At 35.5% G+C, this 25,492-nt stretch overlaps 1 protein-coding gene across 1 annotated transcript; it reads left to right on the forward strand.

Moving 5' to 3' along the window:
• Positions 1 to 20: 20 nt before the first annotated feature.
• On the forward strand, positions 21 to 24,564 carry RpS27 (ribosomal protein S27). Its single transcript, XM_089102623.1, has 4 exons — positions 21 to 110; positions 8,250 to 8,358; positions 23,137 to 23,247; positions 24,411 to 24,564. Exons 1-4 carry the CDS (start codon positions 105 to 107, stop codon positions 24,437 to 24,439), a joined length of 255 nt encoding a protein of 84 aa, XP_088958749.1. The 5' UTR covers positions 21 to 104; the 3' UTR covers positions 24,440 to 24,564.
• Positions 24,565 to 25,492: the final 928 nt, after the last annotated feature.

Genomic DNA, 25,492 nt, shown 5'->3' on the forward strand with positions numbered 1-25,492 from the left:
TTTTCTTCTAAAGCTCCTTAGGAAGCGCTTTTCATCACCATCATTAGGCACATATTTGTGAAACCTACCAGAAGAGCTGAAAAATACGAGAAAAATTAAGAAATATGCCTGTAAGTTTCAAACGAATCAGTCTTAAGCTGACTCTTCTAATCAGAATCTTGCTGCTTCATCAAGCTTCGGCTTGGTCACTGCTGGGTTTATGTTAAAGGCTCATTGGCTATGGTGCTGATAGTCTACTCCTTTATATAGAGTAAATTTGTTGCAGTTTATATTACTGACCTGTGAATAAGGTGAACACACCATTTGATGCCTTTTTTATGGTATTTCCTAGCATAATAATCTCTTTACTCTGAAATTCAGTTTTGAGTATTTATAATTTAGCAGTTGCTTATTGGGGCAATTTCTGCAAATTTGTTTTCATAATAATATTTTACTATTAAGACAAGGCCTAAGGAAGCAATATAGGCTAATTGGTTACTATATAGAAGATTTTGTAATATTTTACCAAATCACATTATTGACTTACAAATAAAGTGAATATAGGCTACTACTTGATACCTTTTTTAATGCTCTTTACAAATATAATGATCATTTTTGTTAGAAATTAATTTTATCCCCCACCTCTATATATACCAATTCAGGGTATATATTTGTACATTATGGGGGTGGGGGAAAGTTCAATCTTACCTCTCATTTACATCAGAAATAAAATTCACCCCCCCCACCTCCACAATGTGCAAATATATACCCTGAATTGGTATAAATAGGGGTGAGGAGGTAAATTCATTTCTGACAAAAATGATTATTATATTTGGAAAGAGCATAAAAAAGGCATCAAGTGGTATGTTTACTTTATTTGTAAGTCAATATGATTTGGTAAAAATTTACTGAAGATTTCATAGCTGAGGTAGAAACAAGGTGAGCTCAAAATGTTTTACTTGATGGGTTTTTTTTTATGGTCTTGCCACCTGTACTGAGCTCTTCACTTGCAAATCCAATTTAAAGGTCTTTAATGGATCTTAAAGTGGTACCTAATTCTTTATTTTTCAGAAAAAAAATGGGTTTAGAAAAGTTGTTTTTAAACATGCCAAACAAGGTGAATGTATACAAGATTTAGTAAAATTCTAGTTTAAGGGCTTCTTGCTATCTTGAAAAATAGCTGAGTCAGGTAAATCAAACTCAGGAATATATTTAAGGCCAAAAATATATCCCAGGAAGGCCAAGTTACTATGTTTACTCTTTTCTAGTTTCTAGGGCATAGAAGATTACATACATGACAGATCTAAACCAATCTGAATTCAAAACATTAGGCTATACCTTAATTTTATGATTTCAATCCCACTAATTGTATTCAGTTAGGAATACTTAAAAGGAAACACTAGAATTCTGAATTCAAAATATGGTAAATTTTTACCAAATCATATTATTGAATTTCAAATAAAGGGCATATACCATTCAATGCCTTTTTTTATGCTGATTATGAATAGAACAATCATTTCTATCAGAAATGAATATTAGCCCCCCCCCCTATATATGTCAATTCAGGATAGGCTATAGCCTATATATTTGTACATATGGGGGTGGGGTTAGGTTAGGTTACGGGGGGGGGCTAAAATTCATTTCTGATAGAAATAATTATTAGGCTATAGGCTATTTGTAATTAGCATAAAAAAGGCATCAAATGGTGCATTCACTTTATTCCTAACTCAATAATATGATTTGGTAAAAATTTACCCAAAATACTTAACCTACTTCCATTATTCTTAAAATCAGTTCACCTTACCCACCCCCCCCCTTCCCCAATGTGCAAATAAGTTGCCCAAGTTATGTATTTCCTGTGTGTATTTGTTTCTTGATTATGTAATTCATTTGTTTAAATAGATATAACACCAAAAAGTAGGCTATCATCAAAGAAATCAAAAACAGATAAACACCTAAGAAACATATAAATTGCATTATATGTCTATATATAAGAAGGACAGGGAAGTGGTTAAGTAAAATAAAGGACTTTTAGGAATGATACAAGTATTTTAGTATTTCCTATTAACTAGGCCTAACTGTATACCAACACCTCAACCTGTTTTTCATTGGCTTTAGTTTTTGAAAATCTGATTCCTATAATTTTAGGAGACTTTTAACCTCCTGAGACCTGACCATAGAAATACTTTTCTGATTATGTTCATTTCTTTGTAGTTGACTTTAAAAAAATCATTTTGACTATTGATGAACTAAAAAAAAAATTTGACCCCCCCTCCCTCCCTCTGCAGGATGTCCACAGGTGTGGACATTGGGTCCCTATCGAGCTAAGAGTATAGTAAAAATCTGTTTCGTCTACTAAAAGAGATTTGTCAAAACGTTGAAAACAAAACATTACTCTTCATGAAATTTCTTGAAGCAGTTGTTGTCTCGTGTCAAGCAGAGAATGATTTTACACTGCGAGGACATCTATCTTGACCTTTTGCAGCATCCAGGCTTTCTGCACCGGGCTGCATTCGCCAAGTCACAAAATTCTGGTAGATGCAGTACAGCTCTGGCATATGGTGGAGGGATTGGCCTCTTTTTCACACTCAAAACAGTGTTGAGTTTCACCCAAGAGTTCTTCATTGCTATTTTCTTGACCTCGTGACTCCAAGCTTCCTGAATTGAGCAAAAACTCGGCCAAGTTGAAACGAAGGTCAATGAGCTGTTTGAGGTCACCAGAAACTTCTGGGCCATGGCTCCTAAGCTCATAAAATGCATTGGCTAGTACAGCATCCACAAAATGATGAAACACACGCAGAGTCCATTTTTTTTGTATGCGTCTCAAACTGATAATAGCTAACTATGCAGTCCACAAGGTCGACCCCATCCATGTAGGTGTTGTAGTTGGAAATTACTCGTGAAAATTTGACCTGCACGTAAGACCTCTGGCGCTTTTCATAACGATTGACCTCTCTCTCCTCTTCTATTCCTTTGCAGTTTGAAGACAGGAGAACCACTTTGTTATCATACCACTAGGTCACTGCTACTTTTCTATCTGAGCGCACAGACATGACAGAGGTTCCTCTGCCCTTCCTTTTCATTTCTGTTTCGGTAAAAAGCGTTGGGCCGTTGGCACCCAAACGGTTCTTCATGATAGTTCCGGTCGCATTTATTTTTCTTTCAGCCAGCATGTCGAGGAGCTTAACAGACGAGAAGAATCGGTCAAAAAAGAGGTAGGTGCCTTCTTGTAGGGTTTCAGACAAGCGCAGTACGATCCCAGCTGACAAGCCATGTGCTACCAGCTGTTCTCCCAGGGTGGTGGCTCCCTGGTAGATTTGGAAGTCAAGTATCAGCCCTGAGGAGCTGGCAAGGACAAAATTCTTTAATCCAACCGGATTGGGCTTGTTAGGGACATATTGCTTGAGAGTCGACATACCCTGGAAGGGTATCATCTGTTCGTCAATTGAACAGTTCCTGTCACGTGGCAACTGGAGAAAGATATTCCTGAAGTTGTCAAGGATCGGCTGCACCTTCCAAAGCCTATTTTTGTTTTTGTTTTTTGTCTGAGATTTCTGAATCAACAATGAACTTCAGGTTCAACCGGATTGTGAAGAATCTGTCTTGAGTCATCTTTTGCGATATGACTTCCACCCTAGACTTCCCAGACCAGTACATGCGGATCCGAGGAAACTTGAGGTTCCCCATCAGGATGACAATGCCAAAAAAAGTTTTCAGCTCGTCTGGAGTTACATTCAAGCTTTTATGGTGGGCCAACTGATAGTTGTAGTTCATGCAAAAAGCTGTACGTTCGAAGAAGCTCTCTGGGTAATATTGCAAAAAGAATTGTTCTGTACTCCAATCTTCGTGGTCCTGGAAATGCGCGGGGCCCACGTCCGGGCCATGATGATTATCGAACCGCCGAGACTTCCTCCAGGACAAGGTTGTTGCTTCTGTGTCAGCCTTCAAGCGTTTGGCACGGGTTGCTAAGGTTACGTTGTCATCAGATTCTTCACTTTCAACATCTGGAAGAACAGCATAAGTGCTTGATGACGGAATGGCTGCAACAGCTGGTTCACCGTCAGAGTCTGAAGACGACAAAGAGTGGTTTTTTTTATCCATTCCTCATCATCATCTAAATCAGAGAGGTCCAGGTGACTCTCATCGAGCATTCCAAGGGCGTCATCAAGGGAAACTACAATAAAGGAACAGGTTCAGTAAGCTTGAAACTAATAGGTAGATAGATAGATAGTGATTGGCAAAAGAACCATCACAAACCCTAGTGGACCGAATTTGCATTTTTTAGTCAAAAAAATACAATAACAAAATAATACAATAACAACACATAGTTACCACTGTAACGAAAACACGTAAGGTAACAGTCAGAAAATACAAAAGTCATAAATATAGGTCATAACTATAAAATATTTTAAAGGTCATAATATAAAAAGATAAAAAGGGTAACAAATAAAATAACCAAATATTCAACAATGAAAAAATAATATAGCCTACAAAATTTATAGCAGACTTACGCGTTGTGATTTTGGTTGATTTTATTTGTAAAAAAGGGAATACAAGTTTTTAATAACGTAAGGTAGAAATGGGTATGGGAGAAAGGTTGGCGGGGGGCGGGGACAGTATATGGGGGTGGCTATTTCTTATGGGTGAGTGGCGGCTAGGTTGTTGCCTATTTAGTAAATAAAACAATCATTGGCCTCTGCTATCCCCGTTAGAATCAAGATTTGAACTACGAAAAATCAACCCTAGCTTTATACTCGATTGGAACCGCCTGTCCACAGACGTGGACATGGAGGTTTTCCAAGTTCCAAAAGATGGCACTTATCAAACTAACTGCTTTTTAAACTATCTAAGCACTGTCTACAATCAAGAGAGTACACCTGATTTTTCTCAGAACTCGTTCTCACCACTTTCTTTTTTTTTCTTTTTTCTTACCTTTGCTTTTTTTTTCATCTCCTTATTTTATCCTTTTCTAGTTTGTAAAAACACCATTAAAAGTCGCAGAAACTTTCTGAAAAAAATCATAGATAGCTTTTCAGGTCCAAAAAGCTCATAGAAACAATGAAATCTTTGCTAGATGGCGAGGCCTTTGCACAAACAATATTTTATGGGGGTGTCCACAGACGTGGACACCAGGTCCCAAGAGGTTAAGTCATAATTAGGTTTTTTCCTAAGTTTAAGAAATAAATTTACCTATGTTGTATAAATATTCATAAATTAGAATTGAGCAAAGGTATAACTCTCAAAACACTTTTCTTGTGCTTTTTCTCAGTGGAAGAGATATTTTTTTGAACTTTCACTTTTATAACTCAGATTTTAAAGGTCATAAATGGGTCAGTGCCCTCTGGAAAAAGAATGAGAAGAGATAGGTGCTTAATAATATTTTCTCAGGGGATCATTAAGGCTCTAGATACATTCCTAAGCTTTATTTACCTAACTCAACTATTTTCCAAGATAGTGAAAAGTTTTTGAACTAGAATTTTACCTCAAAACACTTGTAAATGCACCCCCCCCCCCTGACAGTCCCATATATAACCCTAATAATGTATTTCTCTGATCACATCAGTGATATACTTATAAATTACAGGCTAGCTCTTACATTAAACTAGTTATCTTCTCAGTCTGTAATTTATCTCTGAGTGATTAAGTACATAATTAATCAAAATACAATTTGAAATGACTTTAAAAAGTGTGTAATAATGGAAGGAAACACAATAATCTGATTAATACAAATATCCTCCATATTATAAAGTAAGAATGTTATTGTTTAAGTATTTTATTTTAGCTTTACATATTCCTTTAGCTGTATATGAGATCATCAGGGGGGGGGTGTTTTTACAAGGGAATTGATTATTATATTTGTAAAGAGCATAGAAAAGGAAGTCAGTTGTGTGTTCACCCTGTCCCTATGTGAGTTTTAGAATCTAGTCTATATTTACCCTAAGTAATTATCAATGAATTCTTTATATGTCATATTTTTTAAATATAAACTGATAAAAAAAAAATTAAAATCCTTAAAATTAACAGTTAATAAATCTTTTAAGTACTGTCATTTTGAACAACATTTGATGATGCTTCATTTTCTCTGTGAACATTTTTTTTGGTCTGTCAAAACCATCAGGGGCCATTCTCCAGCATTTTATTGGGGGGGGGGGCAAGAGAGGTCAATATCTGGATAGTCAAAGGGCATGGGATGTATAATATTTTTTCTCGACATTATTGGGGGGGGGGGCAACTGCCCCCCCCCCTTTGCCACCCCTGAAAACCATTTGTCCTATATCTGATCATAAAAGAATTTCAAATCTGTTGGATAGTAAGTATTATTTGAGAATGACTAATGGATGCAAATATTGTGCCACCCACCCCTTTTAGCCCTCAAACACCCCCAGCCAGCAATACATCTAGTGACACCCAACAATGAAACCAAACTGTCCTTTATATATGTAAACAGTGATCATTCACTCATGAACTTTGACATGAAGATTATTGAGTCAACATTACCTGGCAACATCTACAGGTTCTTTCAACCTTAGTTGCTAGAAGATATGATTTAAGGTAATAAGAAAGTAAACATGATAATATGCTGAAAAAATCTGCATATTATAAAGTAAGAGTTCTGTTGTTTAAACATGTGTTTTTTTTTTGTCTGGTACAAAGCTATATTCTAAGGCTATATATGGGGCCATAGGGGGATGAGGATGCACTTGCAAGTGCAACAATTATTATATTTTGAAAGAGCATAAAAAAGTATCAAGTAGTGTTTGCCTGGTCTCTACTTTAGTTATAGAATAATGAATATATTTCCCCTATAAAATTCTGAAAACTACTTTTAGAAATTCTATAATACTTGCATCATTCCTAAATTTGTATTACTTTTTAGGCAGACTTTGCAGTCTGCCTACTGTTTCTTTCCATGTGTTTCAATGTTTGAAACACTTACATCCCTCAATTTCATTAATATTAGGCTTGAGAACTCTCAGGATCATGAATTGTATTATTGTTTATGAAATTAGATAGAGATAAACATTCAAATGCTGAAACACATATTAAAATCAATTATTTTAAAACATCAAAGAAAATTATTGAAAAATATTGATTATAATGGAAAGAACCATGAATGTGTGATTATCCAAAATTTTTTATTTAAGGTAAGTTTGTTGTATTATAGTGTTTCTGAAGAAGTTTTGTAGATAGTCTAGGGCTATATCTAGCCCAATAGGGAGGGGGAGGGGGCTGGAGTGCAATTTTCTTGGAAGTGACTATTATATTTGGAAAAAGTATTTCTTGAATAGCTTTTGTTTTATAAATGTAGTGTTTTCATCAAAGGGGAAATAGTTATGCAGGATAACCTTGAAAAATAAAACAAAAACAATACTTTTCAATACTTTTTCAAACATAATAGTCACAAACATTACAATTGTCTTAGCCCTCTTCCCCCTAATGATGCCAGATATAGCCTTTGGTTATATACAAAACTTGGCTTATTTTGTAGGTTTTCATTTTGTGTGTGTGTGTGTGTTTGTTTCTCATTAACAATTGCTTGATGATGCTAAATAAACCTGGAGGCCATTTTCACAAGGACTTGAGTTGAACTTGAGTTCAACTTCTGCATGGATTTATGTTTTCGTGCTGAATTTGCTTGCTGGATGTATGGTTTTGCATAAATCCTCCTCAAATCCATCTAAAGTTGAACTTGAAGTTGAGCTCATCTATCATTTGTTCAACTCTGGGTTAATAGCAGAGTAGAAGGATTCTATGCTGGTTTTTCAACCAGCATAGAATTCTGAGAGGCTGTTTTCACAAGGACTCGGTTTGAACTCAAGTTCAACTGAAATCCTTGTGAAGACAACAAAAGATAGACAAAATCAATCTTTTGTTCAACTTAGAGATGGATTTTCAACTTAGAATTCTATGCAGGTTGACATTCTACTCTGCTATTAACACAGAGTTGAACAAACAATGGATTTGAGCTCAACTTCGAGTTCAACTTTAGATGGACTCTAGTTCAACCCAAGTCCTCATGAAAACAGCCTCCTGGCATCATTAGGAGGGTTGGGCCTGATTAGTATAATAATGATAAAAAAACAGAATTGGGTATGAAATGGTATATTTCTTTTTTTTTCTATCTGATGTTCTAGTAGTGATACAAAATCACAAAAATTTACCACTAAATGAATTTCCAAAGAAAAGTTAGTCCATTTTGAAAACAAGTTTAAAAAAAACTATGTTTGTTATTTTTTGCTTGATTCTCAAGTATATTTTGTATCTTAAAGCTTGCAAGAGATCTGTTGCACCCCACCCCAGAAGAAGAGAAGAGAAGGCACAAAAAGAAGAGATTGGTTCAGCACCCAAACTCCTACTTTATGGATGTAAAATGCCCAGGTATGTTTCAATTTAAAAAAAAAAAACTATTAGTGGTCAGGTGGCCAAAGACTATATCATTGACCCTATTAATATTCAAAACAATGCCCCTGTCTGATTGAATTGTAATGTAATTACTAGTTAAGATCAAAGGGCATAGGCAACTTATAGGGATGGAAACTAACACTAGTTTGGATACACTTATGCCATCTAGAATTTGGTGTCTGTTTGCAATTTTTCATACTTAGCAATTGCTTTTTTTTTCAAAGCTAAGATCAGACAGTTACTAGTATACTAAATTTGCCCAATGCACAGATTAAAAAAATGTTTGCCTTATATTACATAAAAACACCAAATGTTGGGCTGCTTTTGTTGCAACAGTAGCTCCAGTTTTCACTCCTACAAGCTACCAGTACTCTTTTGTTGGGGTTTTATAAAGCCCTATGGCTACACCTGCACACTAAGGGGATGGGGAAACCCCCACAGCTGTTTAAAAGGACCTCTCTGAAAGGTTGTCTGTGTGTATTTATGCTCTGGAACTATTGGTGCAGATGACCCTCCTCCTAATAGTAACAGAAGTTGACCCTCTTGAGGTAGCAGGAGTTGATCCTCCTCAAAATTTATTTATTATTTATTGATGATTATTTATTTATGTTTCTATTAGCTTGGGCCAAATGCAGATTTGTCCCTTGTCTGACAATTTTGCTCAGTAAACTGTCTGTTATTACCAGGCATAGACCCACAGGGGATAGGGAGTCAGATTCAAAGTACATCAAAAGAATCTGTTAAAATAAATTTTAACAGGAGGAGGGTCAAAATGCAATTCTCAAAACACCATTTTCCAAAAAGCTTAATTTGTTATTACCTTAAATCGCATTGTCCAGCAAAATAAGGAAAGATCCTGTAGAGTGACTGGTCAGTGATGATGGGGAGGTACTGGTTTGGCGGCGTCCCACTCTGTTTTCCATGGTTTGGTGAACCAATTATTATCAATGGCAATCTTGAATGCATTGACAGAGGGAGTAGTGACAGCTGCATTGGGTAGACTATTCCAGAGGCCCATCACTCTATTGGAGAAGTAGTGGTTGCAGAGTCTGCTGTGAGCTCTCTTCCTGAGCAGCTTCTTACTATGCCCTCTTGTCCTGAATGATTCGTCAAGTTGTAAAGGACTCTGAGAAGAGGAATCAGCATGCAGTAGCTTGTAAGCCATAATGACATCGCCCCTCTGCCGTCTGTAGACGAGTGTTGGGAGCTGTAGTTTGTTCAGGTGGGATGGATAGTCAAGGTTCTTGCATCCATCAATAGCTTTGGTTGCGCGCCTTTGAACAGACTCTATTTTCTGTTGGTCACTCTTATTCAGAGGTGTGGCAACACACATCCCTTCAGAGGCGTGGCAACACACATCCTTATGCTTGGTTATGCTTAATTTGTCCAGATAAAAGATTGTCACCCATCTCTGATGTGATGCCTAGAGCTAAAAACATTCTCAGTTTATCTTGTTAGAAAAGTCAAACCTGAATCTATCTTCTCCTTCTGAAGAAACTGCACTTAGTCTAAAACAGTATTGTTTGGGCTCCAAAGAAAATTTTTTGCTGATTTGTTTACTTTCCATCTTCTTGTATCCAATTATAGCTACAATTAACCAAACTAAAGCAAATTTTAGGGTCAGGACAGCCATGCTAAACTATATTATTGCACAGTGATAATTGAATAACCTCCTGGAATAATATTTTTCTTCTTTTCCTGGCTGCTTTAATATTGAGTAGCTCATTTGTGTCTGGGTTGAAAAAAAAAAAAAAGAAAGAAAATTAATAAACCAAGTTCTTACTTATAATTTGCAATCTAGTTTTAGCTGAGTTTGTAGCTATGTAATTTATATTTATATATGTTTCTAATTTATATTAATAAATTAAAACTAATTTAAACTACTTATAACTAATTACTAATTATATAATTATAGTAATTACTAATTATATAACTAAAACTAATTATATTAATTAAATTAATATATTATTAAATAAATTTAATTTGTTATTAAAATAAATTTAATTATTATTAAAAAATTAATATTATTAAATAAATTAAAACTAATTATAACTAATTACTAATTATATATACACAGATTATAATTACTAATTATATAACTAAAACTACTTTATATTATAGCTATCTATCTAATTTATATATGTTGTCTGGTTTATAAAAGGTTTAAGAAAAGAAGTGGGAAGTAGAAGGTTCAGAAATGAGCTTAAAATTTTATAATCATCTATTATTATTAGGTTACACTATTACTGCTAAAAGATTTACCCTTACCTTGGTGGTAGGGGTAAGGGTGATTTACCCTTACCTTCTAGTATGCACTAAAATGGTAATTTTTCATCTCCAACACTTAACAAAGCTATGCTACTATTTAATTTACCAGCTCTTCACAAATAAGTTAGTATCAATATGAAGGATGAAAATTGATGACGGGATTTACTAGTACTAATAGTATTGAAGATATGTTTGAATGTTGATGTTTGAACTTGCCAGTTTTAATTTATTTTATCAGTGTATTATTACCACCATAGCATTACCAGACCTACCAACATCAAATACTAAATTGATATTAAGGGAAAAGGATAAAATTAATGACAAGATTTACCAATACTAGATAACCAGGACATAACAATACTAATTTGATGTGAAGTGTAAAGGACAAAATGAATGACAAGATTGACTAGTATTAAATAGTATTGAAGGTATTTTTGAACTGAAGTTAGTTTTGATTAGTTTTATCAGTGTATTATTGCCACCATAGCATTACCTACCAATGTTAAATACTATTATTAGTGTAGTAATTCTGCCAGTAGTATCACCAGCATAGTAGTACCAGACTTACCACCATTGTTACCTTACTTCAATCACCTGAATCCATTTAAGAGCCTTAAGGTCCTTTAGGCCTACAATTATAGTGCTCTTGAGTTGATGGCTTCCATTCAAACCTTCATTACGTCTTCTCTGAATCCTTGCAAAGATGGTATTTGAAAGACTGGATGAAGGGATTGCTGACTGTTGTGTTCCTCAATTGGTTCTAGTGGTTTGTGACTCATTGTGGAAAATTGGGAGCTTAATTTAGACAGCTTCTTGGATTATTCTTTTGTGATGATTGCTGGTTCTATGACTGCTGCTGAAAATAGGTGGTCTTCATATGAATCTGATCCTAGGCCCTTTACAAACTTTTTTGCTCACTTTTGAACATTTTCAATATGCCTTATGTCTTGCAGTTAAAAGGACAAGCAAGGTATATGCTAAGATTGGCATGGTGTCTAACAAGAGACTATATAATTTTATGAATATTAGTGCCTGTTGACTGCCAACAGTCTGTTTTGATAGGTCAAGACTGGAATATCCAGGAAACAACATGTTGAATGTTGGAATTTCCACTTGTTGTCAATGATTCTTCAATTCAATCATGTAGCCTCTCTGTTATGTTGGATGTTTGATGGATTTGCAATGCCAAAGCATTTGGTATTATTAGCAAAAAAATGCATATTTTTATCCACTGGATTGAAAATGTTGCTAATGCACATGAGAAAAATGGCATTGCTACCACCATAGTATTACCAGACTTACCATTGTTAAATAGTATAGAAGATTTAGTGTTCGAAATTTAAAGATGTTTCCATGAAATTTGCATACCATGCTCTGCACATCAAATGATTGATAAGAGTAGGATAAGTGATGGATGTGAGAAATATTTTGAATAATTACCAAAAAAAAAAAAAAGATTATACAAACTTCCAATGATAATCTTTTTATTGATGTAGTAGCCTATAAGTCTCACATTAGTTAAGTGCTTGAGGGCATCATAAACAAGGCACTGGTCTCCCACATCAAAAAAATTAACTGTTTTGTAAAGGGCCAACATGGCTTTCAAAAAAGTCGCTCAATTGGTTCTAACATAATTAACTGATATTATTTTCTGACTAAACACTTAGATATTGAGCAATGGGTGAATCATTACTTGACCAAGCCAAAACCTTTGACAAAGTTCAACACCAATTACTAACTTTGAAATCAAGCGAAATTTCTGCCGAAATTTTCGCCTTCAGTGAAATTTTTACTGAATGCCAAAAACGTTGGAGGGGCGGCGTGCTCTCCCCCCCCCCCCCCCCGGGACACCCCTGGCCACAGGATTCCACCTTTGGGCCCACGTTATTCAGCACGTACATCAACAACTGTACAACCAACATAAAGATTCCTATGATGCTTTATACTGACAAATGCAAGCTCCTAGGACTGGCCCAAAACAACCTAAATCAGTCGACTAAGCAAAAAGATCTGAACAAACCATCCAAATGGTCATTGGACTGGATGCTGATTATTGGATGCTCAGCTTGAGGCAGTCACTGAGAAGGATCTGGGAGTCATTGTTAACAATAAGTTAAAGTTTCACTGCCACATACAAACTCAAGTTTCTAAAGCAAACCGAGCCCTTGGGTTCATTAAACAAACATTTGACACCAGGAAGCCATACTTGATTATAAAACTATATAAAGCCATGGTCATGACCCTAGCTTCTCCCCACTTTAAGGTGGACGTGAAGGTACTTCAGTGGTAAAAGAGGGGTAATAAATTTTATCCTTGCATTGCAAGACAAATCCTACAAGGAACGTCTCAATTCCCTCCCTACTTTAGTATACTGCAGCAGAAGGAGACATAACAATTACTGGCAAGATCCCTTCTCCTTGTCTTGTGTATAGGCTTAATGTTAGCAAATCATTGGTTGTAAAATGGAACAAACTGGTTGCCAAACAACCAGTTGTTTGTTAGTATCCATTGATGGCAGTTCAGAATTTTTTGGTTTTTGTGCAAATGACTCATTTATGGTTGTTAGGTATTTAATTTTAATTCTTATAATTTTTGTCTTTTATTGAATTTTATTTATCTTTTAATTTTTTTGGCTGTTTTTCATTGGTTTGTTGACTTTCCGTGTTTTTTTGTTGTTTTTTTTTTTATTTCCCTTGATTATATTATTTTGTTTGTGCTGAAGAAGAGAGGTGGTTGTTCTCTTGAAATATTTGCTGTGTTTCTTCAGTATTTTCGTTTGGCCTTTAAAAACTCCATTTTTGATCATTTTCTTTCTTTATGTTCTGGCAGTGGCAGGCCAATGTGGTTTAAGAAATGGGCTACTTTCAGGGGGGGGTGCCCTGTTCCTTCAATCCATCAGCATCAGGCATGTTGAAATCACCAAACAGAAAAACAGTTGAAGGCTCATGTGAGCTACCTAGATAATAGATCAGATATGGATAGGTGTGAAATAAATTGATCAGGGGCTGATGGACTTTGGTAAATTACATCTAACATCACTGATTCTGCTCCAATATAAAGTTTCAAGCAAACATTTTCGGTCAATATATACGAAATCATATTATTGAGTTAGGACTAAAGTGAATACACCATTCGATGCCTTTTTTTATGATGATTACGAATATAATAAGCATTTCTATCGGAAATGAGTTTTAGCCCCCCCCCCCCGCTATAGGCCAATTCAGGGTTAGGTTAGGTTAGATATAGCCTATATCGGGGGGGGGGGCTGAAATTCATTTCCGATAGAAATTCTTATTATATTCGTAATCAGCATAAAAAAGGCATCGAATGGTGTATTCACTTTAGTCCTAACTCAATAATATGATTTCGTATATATTGACCACATTTTCAACTCAAATACTAGTAGAGGGAATAAGAGGGTAACGGTTTCAGCTCTAAGTCCAGTTCTGCAGTATATAGCTTCTGCTCTACGACACTCAGGGTTATCCAAATTGCTAAACAAATTAAATCCAGGGATTTGAATGTGCGATTCTGCCAACTTTTGCACTGGATATTTTGGGCAAGTTTCACAAATTCAAATCATGTTTACATTAAAATCAAAACAAGAACCTTTTAGTTTAGCAATCTATGGGGCAAGAGTATCAGAATTTGAGTAAAGCAGACGAATTGCTTTTTCAGATTTGTTTATCTTTGCAGCAATGTTGTCAACAGCAGCAAGTAGAGTGACAGGTGTTTTGCTTTCTGAAATGATTCTGCTTTTACTGCCTGAATTGGCACTTAGAAAAGTATCGTTGGTTCATTTCTCACTGTCATAAATTGTTCAGTCTTTGGAACTTCCAATGCTTTCCAGCTCCCTATTTACACTATTTCCATAACACATTTCCAAATTTAGTGCTCCATCTGCTATGGTTGCACTGGGACTGGGAGTCACGTTTTTTACAACAATGACCCCGTTTCTCATTCATAAGTTATGCCCGCCTGCACGTCTTTTAAACTCCTCCACTGATTCCTTCCTTTTCTGGCGGTCCTCTTTGGAGGTGTTTGCATAAAAGGCTAAGTCGCCCTTGAACACAAAATTTCAATAGATAAATCGCTGAGATTCGAAAATAAAAATGACAACTTTGATTCTGCTTTGGCCCTCCATATCTTTGAAAATCCTGAACATTTGGTTCTTTTTGAGGAGACAACTTTGATATCTACTGTAAATACCCTACCGCAATCTTTTAAAGAGACAATTGAGATAACAAAGAAAAAAAATATATAAACAAAAATTTGGCTATAGATACACAGGAGATATTTTCTTAAGCCCAATTTATAACAACTTAATATCAGAAGACTCAATGAATATTTTCGCCCAGTCAAGACAACCTGTCCGCATATCTAATGAAAATCAAAGTTGCAGACAGGCGAAGTCTATTGCAAGGCAAAGAATACTTGTCCAATCCAATTGGTGAATTCTCTTTCATTTATTTCTGGCTGGTGAATTCTGTTCTGTGAATTTTTTTTCAAACAGTCTTTTAAACTAATCCAGATCTAAGTCATGGATTCGAGGCATATTGAATCCAGACTAAAAAAATAAGATTCAAAGAATAATGGTTGCCCTTTTAGGTGCAGCCTAGTAAAGAATAAACCTTTTAAGGGGTCCATAGTAGCTGGAAATTTAAGAACACATTTTAAAAATAACTGTTAAGTGAAGAAGAATCACTGATTGAAGCTGATTCAGGAACGACAACTATTATTTTGATAAACCCTTGGAATCATCATATTCGCAGTCCTCAGCAACTAAAGGAAAATTACTCACATGGAATGTAGGGACGCGTGTCTTTTTTCCATTGCAGCTAGTGGGGAACTGAAACATAGAGAGGCGGGTAATTGCTCTTTTGAAAGCTAGTTTTTATATCTGCTTGTTTTTTGTAAATAACAAACATAATGTTCCAGTAAAACGTATTTTTGACAAAAACTCCATATACAAAATGATACTATGCATATGTTTTGAAAAGCTGCTTCTCTAGGGTATGATGTCATGTTTGAGTAATTTTGCTGTCTGATTCCCTGTTGTTCGTTCTCTACTGTTCAATCTCTTTGTTGTATGGCCTTCATGGTTACAACTGTAGTTGCAGCTTTGGAACTTTTTCCATACCTGGGCTTCAGATTGAAATAAAAAGTGCACCATTGGAATCAGCATGGTCAAAATCCTTTTTTTGGAGAATTACAGTTTTCTACCTCAAACAACAAAGAAAATAACTTTTTGGCATTTGTAGCACTGATTTTTTAAAATTAAAGGGCGACCTATAGCGCTTAGTAACTGAAATTAAAAAAAATAAATGATTACATACATGATGATGCCATATTTGGCTGACTTGGCTGCTTTATTTCCTCTGGCTCGTCTTTTAATATTCCAGTTGAGAAAAAGCCGTAGACTTTTTTTCGTGTCTAGTAAAGGACGAAACACGGCCTTAGTAACCAATAATTAAAAAACATGTTTTAAAAAAATGGCAGGTGAGAAAAGAATGATAACTATTATCTCGATTAGTCTAAATAATAAAATGTTATTTTGAAAACATATTTATGGGAGTTCCGAAAAATATCCTGAAAAGCGTAAAAAATGGCGCTGGATCGAAATAAAAAGATACCATTGGAATCCCCATGGTCGAAAACCTTGTGAGCAAACCGTACATTCCCCTGGTTGTTATGGAGGTGTTGTGGCGTGGGGTCTATGTCGGTCCATCATAAAAATATGCACTACTCTCCATAAGAGAAGTTGTCAAAAGTGTATACCTGTCAGAGCTAAGTTGACGAGCAATATGGCTAGTGTTCTAGTTATATTGCTATTTATTCGAGGTACATACAGTAGGGAGCTTCCCCAAAGGAGTAATTGAAATAGCGCTTATTAATAAATTATCTGCCAACGTTAATACGCAAGTTTCTTTTTGATTTTTCATGTTCTATGAACCTGCATTAGTTAAAAAACGTTCAGAAATTAAAAAAAACGTAGTTTTTTTTTAACTGAAAGTAAGGAGCGACATTAAAACAGAAACTATTCCGTATATGAAAGGGGCTGTCCCCTCCTCAACGCCTTGCTCCTTTATGCTAAAGTTTTTATTGTTTTAAAAAGTATAGTTGGGTTTTAGTTTTCAGAAATAAGAACATCCATGTTTAAAATACATCTGATTTTATTAATAATATTAAATTTTAAGTTTAGTGTAAAGATCGAGGCGTTAAATGGGGACAGCCCCTTTCATATACGGAATAATTTCTGTTCGTTTTAAGTTTTAGTGTTGCTCCGTACTTTCAGTTAAAAACTTCTTTTTTAATTTCTGAACGTTTTTCAACTAATGCAAGTTCGAATTTGGCTCACAATACATGAAAAATAAAAAAGAAATTTGCGTATTAACCTTGGCAGATTTTTTCCCCTGTTGATAATGGTTCCTGGAATTGGATTCAAAATATTCTGATTTTTATTTATTTAAGTTTTTTTGTTCCACTGTTTTATTTAGTTCATTGCATTTGTCATACTGTCACCATGTGGGATGACCTTAAAAAACGTTGCGGCTTGCACTTCTGTTTAAGACAACACCTACTTGCCTCACCAGCGCATATGGTTGCTCAAAGAATTAGGCCAAACAATTCAGTTTATTTAGATTTAAGCCTCTTAGGAAGCCCATGTTAATATTCACTTCCCAGCCCATATATAGGTTACATAGTGTATTTTTTAGCAACCAGTGAAAAAAGAATATAGGGAGCTTCAAAGCTCCCTATATTCCCTATATTCAAAGAATATAGGGAGCTTTTGGAAAGGCATTTTCTGTATTTGAAGTCTGTTACTTAGTATTCTGATGCCAATCTAATCTGACTTGTAATACCAGCTTAATTGTTATGACGTTGTTTTTAGTTATGAAATCATTTCAGATTGCACAGAAACCGTAGCAGAATGACGTTATTTTCTGTATACAAACCATTGCTTTGAGGAGATGAGTCATTCTTCTATATAAGAATATCGCTCGAGCTTCGACAATCAATTGTAGTTTTCAAAGCTCAAAGTGATCATCAAGATGATATCTCTTGCAGAAAGAAATACAAATTGTTATTTCTCAGCCTCAGAGACTGAAAGTGAAAACGTTTTATATCACAAGTTCAACAACAAGAAGTGCATCTGAGTGATAATGCAACAACAAAAAGAGGAAGTCCGTCAGATATAAAACATGGTTTCACTTGTTGAAGAGCCAGAAATCCTGCGAAGAGGATATGTTCTTGAGATGAAATCGAGGAAAAGACAAGCAGAGTCCTTTACTTTACCAGGTGTAGCAGTGGTTTCATGTTCGGAGCCTCTTAAAATTAAGCCATACCTTGAAAGCTATAGTAGTAGAAGAATCCGTAAACTGTCCAAAATAATAAGATTTGGGAACTGTCTTCTGTATTCAGTAGACCTTAGCAGTTATAAAAGATCAGCAGTAGTAAAGGAAAAACTAGGATATATTTTGGACAAAAAATACAGCCTACTATTCGACAGTGACTGTTAACTTAATAATCCAAATAAGCTGGCCTTTTTTAATTTAAGAGGCCTATTGGCCTTTCCTGTATGAGAGTGATATTAACCCCTTTTCTGTGGTTGATTTCCTCTCTTATTGCCGGATAAATGGCTTACCACTAGAGTTGTAACGTTTGCCTTAAAACAAGTCGATCATTTCAAAATGGCTTCACCATAAGCTGCGTTTCTGCAACTCCACAATCAGATAAGGAACAATTATCCAATACCTTTAACCAAGTGCTTAAACACTGTTCTATATTTCCCCTGCTCCCTCGTGTGAAAGTGGGGCAATACATGAGTGACAATGACAGAAACCACTTCATTTTGGCTGTGATAAATGTTAGTCTTATTCTCATCTGATGGATGGCTTTTAATCTCTCGAACACAAATGAAGTTACTATTATTCTGAAGAAGATAAAAGTCGTATGAAAAAATGATGAGATATATTTAAAGTTATCCTACAAAGGCTACCCTGCTCACAAGCAAAATGATTACTGTAACTGTGGGAGAAATGCTATTATCACTTGCAATCTGGTTTTCAAATTCAGCAAGTGCTTTAAAGACTCAGAGCTGTGCGTGCAAATTGTAGAAGACATGTGACCAGCAGCTTTGATGTGGCCTGTGTGCTGCTGTATTATGCAAAGACCATGATTTCGATTTGTGCATGATGTGCAACACAGACTCTGATGAAGTCATCAATGAAATAATTTTGGAAGACACAAAAAAAGCCCAAGATAAAAAGCCTCCTAATGAACTCAACTCAGGGGACGTTGCCGTTTACCGAAAAGATCCAGGTGACCTTTGGAACACAGCCAAGGTAGTCAAACCATCAGGACGCCCATGGTCATTTCAGTTAGCAACAGAATCTGGATCAGTTATGCTGAGAAAGAGTAAACACACATGTGAAGCTCTACGTGGAGTATCGAAGTGCAAGAGGTATATGACCAAACAGGAAACATGTCACCCAAATGCTGAGTGTGGGGATGATCGAATTGCCCCTATTGCGCCTTTACTACGTCACCTAGCAATAAAGCTCCCAGAAATAAAGCCCCTTCCTATGTTTCCAGCAGCCCAATTGCGCCTAGAGAAAGCGTTCTCGCAGAGGTTCCGTCCATGAGAACACGGGTTGGAAGGCTGGTCAGGCCACCAAGGAAACTACACCTTTACTACAGGAACTATTGGCCTGGAGATTAAAACTCAAAGAGGTCTCACCCTATTTAGTGCCGTTTAAAGTTTAACTCAGTGTCTTTTTAAAATTTAGTGTCTTATACCTATTTATCTCACTCCTTATTGGCTGTTATAGACTAAAGTGTATTCTAAATAAAATGTATTTTTATATATTAATATTAGTATTAATTAATCTTTTGTAAAGGAAATTAAGCATACCAAAGCGTCTAGCACATGCATTACATGTAAGTTATTTTTTCTAATTGGCAAGGGATGTTGCCTCGGCTAATGTGATAAGATATTACCTAAAAGATTGAGAGTTCTTGAAGTTGAGGGAGAGGGGGTCTTGAAGTTCTATCAGCGGAATTTTTTATTCAGCTGTTAATCGTAATGGAAACAAATATGTAATATTTATGATGGGGGTGTATACCACTTGCTTTAGAGACATGTGAGACATTTAGTTATGTTGTGAGATATGATATCTACTTGAACATTGCAAATATGCTCATAGGCTGAAAGTGTTTAAGGAGTTACACATTTGAAAAAAATAGGTATTCTAGGTATTTAAATGTACAAAATGCAGTCGTCATGATTACCAATAGTAAGTTCCTATGACCTGAGAATTTACTTAACGATAAAGCTGTAAAAGGACAATCCTAAAAGAGTGGTAGCTTCAAAAAACGCTTTCCTCTTTACTAGGTTGCAGATGATACATATGAACTGTGGTAATGTCCCTCTAGAGCCACCCTTAGCTGGTGGCTAAAATCCTAAAAGAGTGATAGCTTCAAAAAACGCTTTCCTCTTTACTAGGTTGTAGATGATACATATGAACTGTGGTAATGTCCCTCTAGAGCCACCCTTAGCTAGTGGCTGAAATCCTAAAAGAGTGATAGCTTCAAAAAACGCTTTTCTCTTTACTAGGTTGCAGATTATACATATGAACTGTGGTAATGTCCCTCTAAAGCCACCCTTAGCTGAATGGTAGGCAAACGGGACTTGCAATCCTGTCCTTTGGAATGCGGCTCAAATTCTGATGTTGCAAAAAAATCCCAAGTTCTGTCTTGGGGTAAGGGTCAGGGGCATGACTATGCAAGCTCGGCCTCTTGGTTTCTGGAGGCGATGGGAATTTAAGGCCTGAGCCTTGATCCAGTTGTGTCCGCCCTTCTATAGAAGTAAAAAATCATATCCTTCTGGAACCGACTATAGTCACTTAGATGAATTTTAACTTAAATTTTAGAAAGGGGTACTAAGCAAGATCCATAGAAGAAAGACGGTGTCTTTATTAGGGGATAACTTGTAGCATCTGTAAGTCCACCATTTCAAACCAGTGTCTGCCTTTGAAAGTAGCGTAAAGTAAATTTGGTTTATTGTTAAAATCTAAGGCATTTATAGTTCGAACATTTGAAACAAGTAGCCGGCTACTTGTCTATGTCTTCATAAGCTGCATAATGTAAAGTTATTGCCATGCAGCAACAGCTCTGCGTTTGGGCCGGCTCCATTTTAAAATTATATTTTATCAAACTATTTTAGTTTTTAAATTTATACATAGAAGCCACATTGTTCTTTACTAAAATGTCTTTGGGGGGATTTGGGCTAGTTTGACACTACGTCAATATAGGTGGTGTAAATTTTGGTACTAATCCGTGTAACTTAAGACATGCTTGTCAAATTCTTCATTACAATCATCACTGTGTATAATTTCAAAACTCCAATAGTTGTCATATTACACTGGCTATGAAGCTCTTTCTATATGGATAGATCCGAGTTCGACCAGTACTGTGGCAATGATGTGTATCCAAGTAACAGAGGCATTTATAGCAAGTAGACTTATAATTTTTTACTGCTCTTTTCATATTGATTTTGAAAAAATACCTGTGACTTGAGAAAGAAACTTTATTTGGAACTGATTTCAGAAAAAAAAAATCGTATTAAATTCTTACCGCCAAAGTCCGAGTCACGCTCGGGCACAAAAAATCGGCTACTTCTTGTAAGCCTGACTCGGACTTGACCGTGTCTGGCTCGGCATAGTATTGTAAGTACGGAACAACTTGTGGTCAGGGTTGCCACTACGGTCAGTTCCTAAACTGCTACAATTGCCCAAATGTATGTGCTACACAGCGATTTTTGCTGCTACAGTAAAAAAATTGACTGTAATAGTGCTAAAATAGCACTTTCGTGCTACATGTGGCATCCCTGAGGTGGTATAGCAACTAATATGCTCAACTTCCTGACATGATTTTGATAAGTTGTCTCTTTCTATCATTGTCCCTTTGTCGCCAACTACCATTTTGAATGGTGGTTCGTAATTACTTTTTGTGAATAATTATAAAGTAGAATCCCTTCCTTTCTGAATTCGTATAATGAAAATTTGTGTTGTGCAGTGTGCGCTACGAGGAGGAATGACAGTGGCAAAAGAATTAAAAGGAGATAAATTTCTTTGGCCTGTTTGCTGTTGTTCTATAGTGGCGCAGTGGGTTTGGTCTTAACTTAGTAACACTGGAGCCAGAGACAGAACCATGCTGCAGTAACACACCGTATGGCCGACACAGGGATCTTAGTAGTCAAGAAGTGTCGTTAATCCGATTACTGCGTGCAGTTTCTTGCTTCTTATTTTATACAAAGTGATTTTTGAACCAAGGTTATACCAACAAGGACTAGTTGAATTTTGTTGTGTTCTTTTCGTTTGTTACTGAAATAATTGTAGTAAATGTCAAAATGTGTCGCAAATTTTACCATCAGTTTTAACCCCTTCTACTTACAAAAAATGGAAAAACTTATGGTAAGTTCGAAGGATTGTCCACTCTCAGAAATCATCTACATCAAGTGGAACATGCCAAGTGTTTGGAGGAGTTGCCAAGTGTAGTCGAACTTTGCATGGCGTTCCGTTCTTCGAACGGCGAACGAACTTCGCATGACGTCGAGATGTACACGAGGTGTCGAAAAGTGGGTAACTCGTGGGGTCGTTAACATGCGCTTTAAGTAAATAATATAGTAAAATTTCAGAAATAATCACTTGCCAAACAACCTAAATATTGATTATCTTCAGTAAAAAAACTATTTTTGGGAACCATAAAAAAAATGATGTGCCTTAAGGGGTTATAGCTGTCTCGTTGTTTTAACTTAAACAATTTGCATCAGCACCCTTTGATGCTAGTAGCTGACAAACATCCATTTCACTATTTATAGAGCACAACGTAAAGGCGCATTACTCTGGCGATCTATGGTGGCATTATTTGAAATCTTAGTACCTGACAAGTATTTAGTTCTCAATTCATAGGTGCCAAATGTAAAGGGATGTCTTCGTAATAATCAAGGCAAATTAAGTGGCACTGTTTGAAATCAGTAGCTGGCAAACATCCAGTTTACCATTTACAGCAACAAAATATAAAGGCTTGTTATTCCGACGATCTATGGTGGCATTATTTGATATTAAATTAAAAAAAAAGTTTTTTCAAATGAAAGTAAGGAGGAACATTAAAATAAAAAAACTTAAGCGTAAAGAGCGAGGTATTGAGGAGGGGCAACCCCCCTCGCATACGTAATCTTTTCTGTTCGTTTTGTATTTTAATGTTGCTGCTTACTTTCAGTTAAAAAAAAAACTTGTTATTTATTTAATTTCTGATCGTTTTTAAATAATGCCGGGATATCTGGCTCCCCTTTGTGGAAAATTCCCTTACCCCACGAAAAATCCTCCATGGAAAGATCCCACCATGTATGATGCTGATTTTCTTGCACATTTTGATTCACAATAAAATAAAACAGCATAAAACTAATCTAGCAATCTTTTTTAGGATGCTATAAGATCACTACAGTGTTTAGCCATGCCCAGACTGTTGTTCTTTGTGTTGGTTGCTCCACTGTTCTGTGTCAACCAACTGGTGGCAGGGCTAGATTGACTGAAGGTAGGTCTTCTTCCTTTCTTTTTTCTGATCTTCTGTAATTAAATACAATGGCGATAATGATAAACACCCCCCCCCCCCATACACGCACACACAATAAAAAGGTGTCTTTCAAAATCTAGGGCGAGGGCAAATGTCCCTCTCACATTCGATGTCCCTGAACCGAACCCGTCATTGAAAAATGGAGCTTTCATTCACACCTTATTCTTCACCATTTAAACCCAGGGGTCCCCAATCATAATTATAGAGGGAGACTTTTTTTGTGAAGATTCCAAAAATCTAAGGCTGGTGCCTTTGTTTTCCCATATTTGACTGGTAAGATTTCTTAAACATATAATATCCCATACAAATCTAGCTTATATTAGATTGCAAAACTGAATGGCTGTGTTTGGTAAAGACTATAAACATATCCAAGAAGGGTTTGGTGTTAATGTGGATAAAGTTAAGAAAAGTATTTAATGCAAATAGGCTATTGGATTCAATAAATAAATTTGAATACTGTATTTAAATTTAAAAAAAAAAAAAATCAAGAAACATATTTAAGCTCATGCACTGGGAATTTTGAAAATCTGTAATAACTGTACAAACAATTTTGTCATCTAATTTTAATTGTCCCAAAGTAAATATCATAAGTAAACACTGTTCACATACGAGAAAAAGAACAAATCAATAGTCAACTATGATTTGTCATTAACTCAAAACTTAATTGTATTATTTTATAACTTAACAATATGTTATTATACTTATATATATAATATATATATATATATATATATATATATATATATATATATATATATATATATATATATATATATATATATATATATATATATATATATATATATATATATATATATATATATATATATATATAGTAGCGTAACCCAGTACGCTCAGCCAGAGTCGACCCAGCTCTAAATGGGTGCCTGAAGAAGTCTGGGGAAGGCAAATAGAAAGGGCGTGCGGATTATGTGTGTTTCTGTTAAAAGATATATGTTGTCATACATATATTACTAATTATATATTTGTATGTCAATTAATTATATATTTTAATATGACTCAGTCTTTTGACTCTATTGCAGGATTTCCATGTATTATCAATTATGTATCACAATAAACCATGTATCAATAAAATCACAGACTAATAGTTTACTTTTTTATAGGATGTTCTTTCAGAAGGAAGCAGCACTAAATATTGCCCTTTGCAGTTTGGCCAGGACAAGAAGCTTTTATATAATAATCTAGAGAGAAAATGTGTCATTTTTGTTACTTCTATTCTTAGTGGCTTTAATAAAGGCTTCTTGCCCGGGAATACAATATATTTTGACAAATAAAAGAAGTGCAAGGATTTTAAAGTTGAAGATTAACACATGGTAACTATGCTTAGGCAAGCGGGATTTTTTTTTTTTTTTTTATTTTTTTTTTTAAATATGAGCAAATGAAAAATGGTTTGTTATATTTTGTTTCGTCAAACTGCTTGTTTAGGAGCCTAACACTGGAAAACTAGAAATCTAGACAGAATTTATGGGGAAGACGCTGAAGGAGAAACAAAATAAAATTTTTCCCTGTAAAACGAGGCATTTTGAAAAACAAAAAATATTTATTGTGAGGTCTGTGGAAAAGTTAGGTCGTCTTCATTCTGTTTGGAGGCATGACTTTTGGAACACATCTTCTCGGAACGTCACTGTTGCTTACCATTGCCCTCAAAATTCAGATTCTACTGAATATTCTTTAAACTAGAATAAATTCCAAGAATATGCTAGTGGCGTCAATTCAGGACAAGACTGTTTACGCATAGGTAAAAGATTTTTTTTTTAGATATTAGCGAATGGAGACCAGTCCGTTATATTCTATTTCGTCAAACTGCTTATTTTGGAACCCTTTAATATTTTTTTTTTTTTCTAATTTGGAAAAGCTTAACATTTCGTCTCTTGGAAAAGCTGACAAGACTGGAAAGGAAAAAAGGGGGAAGTTCAGGGGAAGAGGCCGTAGGAGGTAATAGCTGTTTTCCCCTGGAAAGCGATACATTTTGACAAGTAAAAGAATTGCAGGGCTAAAAAGCATTAGGAGAACATGATTTACTTTTGCCTAGGCGAACGCAGTAGGCCTAGAAAAGGCTCTGGGGGAAAAGGCTCTATGAGAAACGAAAAGCAATTTTGTTCTTTGGAAAACGCGGTATTTTGAAAAGTAAAAGGTATTCAGGTGAAGCTTCTGGGGGAAGTAAAAGCTCATCTTCAGGTCATAA

Source organism: Artemia sp. Qi Xiang Cuo, chromosome 16, assembly GCF_049724085.1.
Source record: "Artemia sp. Qi Xiang Cuo chromosome 16, ASM4972408v1, whole genome shotgun sequence".
Lineage (NCBI taxonomy): Eukaryota > Metazoa > Arthropoda > Branchiopoda > Anostraca > Artemiidae > Artemia > Artemia sp. Qi Xiang Cuo.

What these genes read in the sequence shown, in the direction of transcription:
- RpS27 (XM_089102623.1), top strand. An exon ending in TATGGATGTAAAATGCCCAG is followed by an intron (nt 8,359 to 23,136) that starts GTATGTTTCAAT and finishes AATCTTTTTTAG; the next exon opens with GATGCTATAAGATCACTACA. An exon ending in CAGGGCTAGATTGACTGAAG is followed by an intron (nt 23,248 to 24,410) that starts GTAGGTCTTCTT and finishes ACTTTTTTATAG; the next exon opens with GATGTTCTTTCAGAAGGAAG.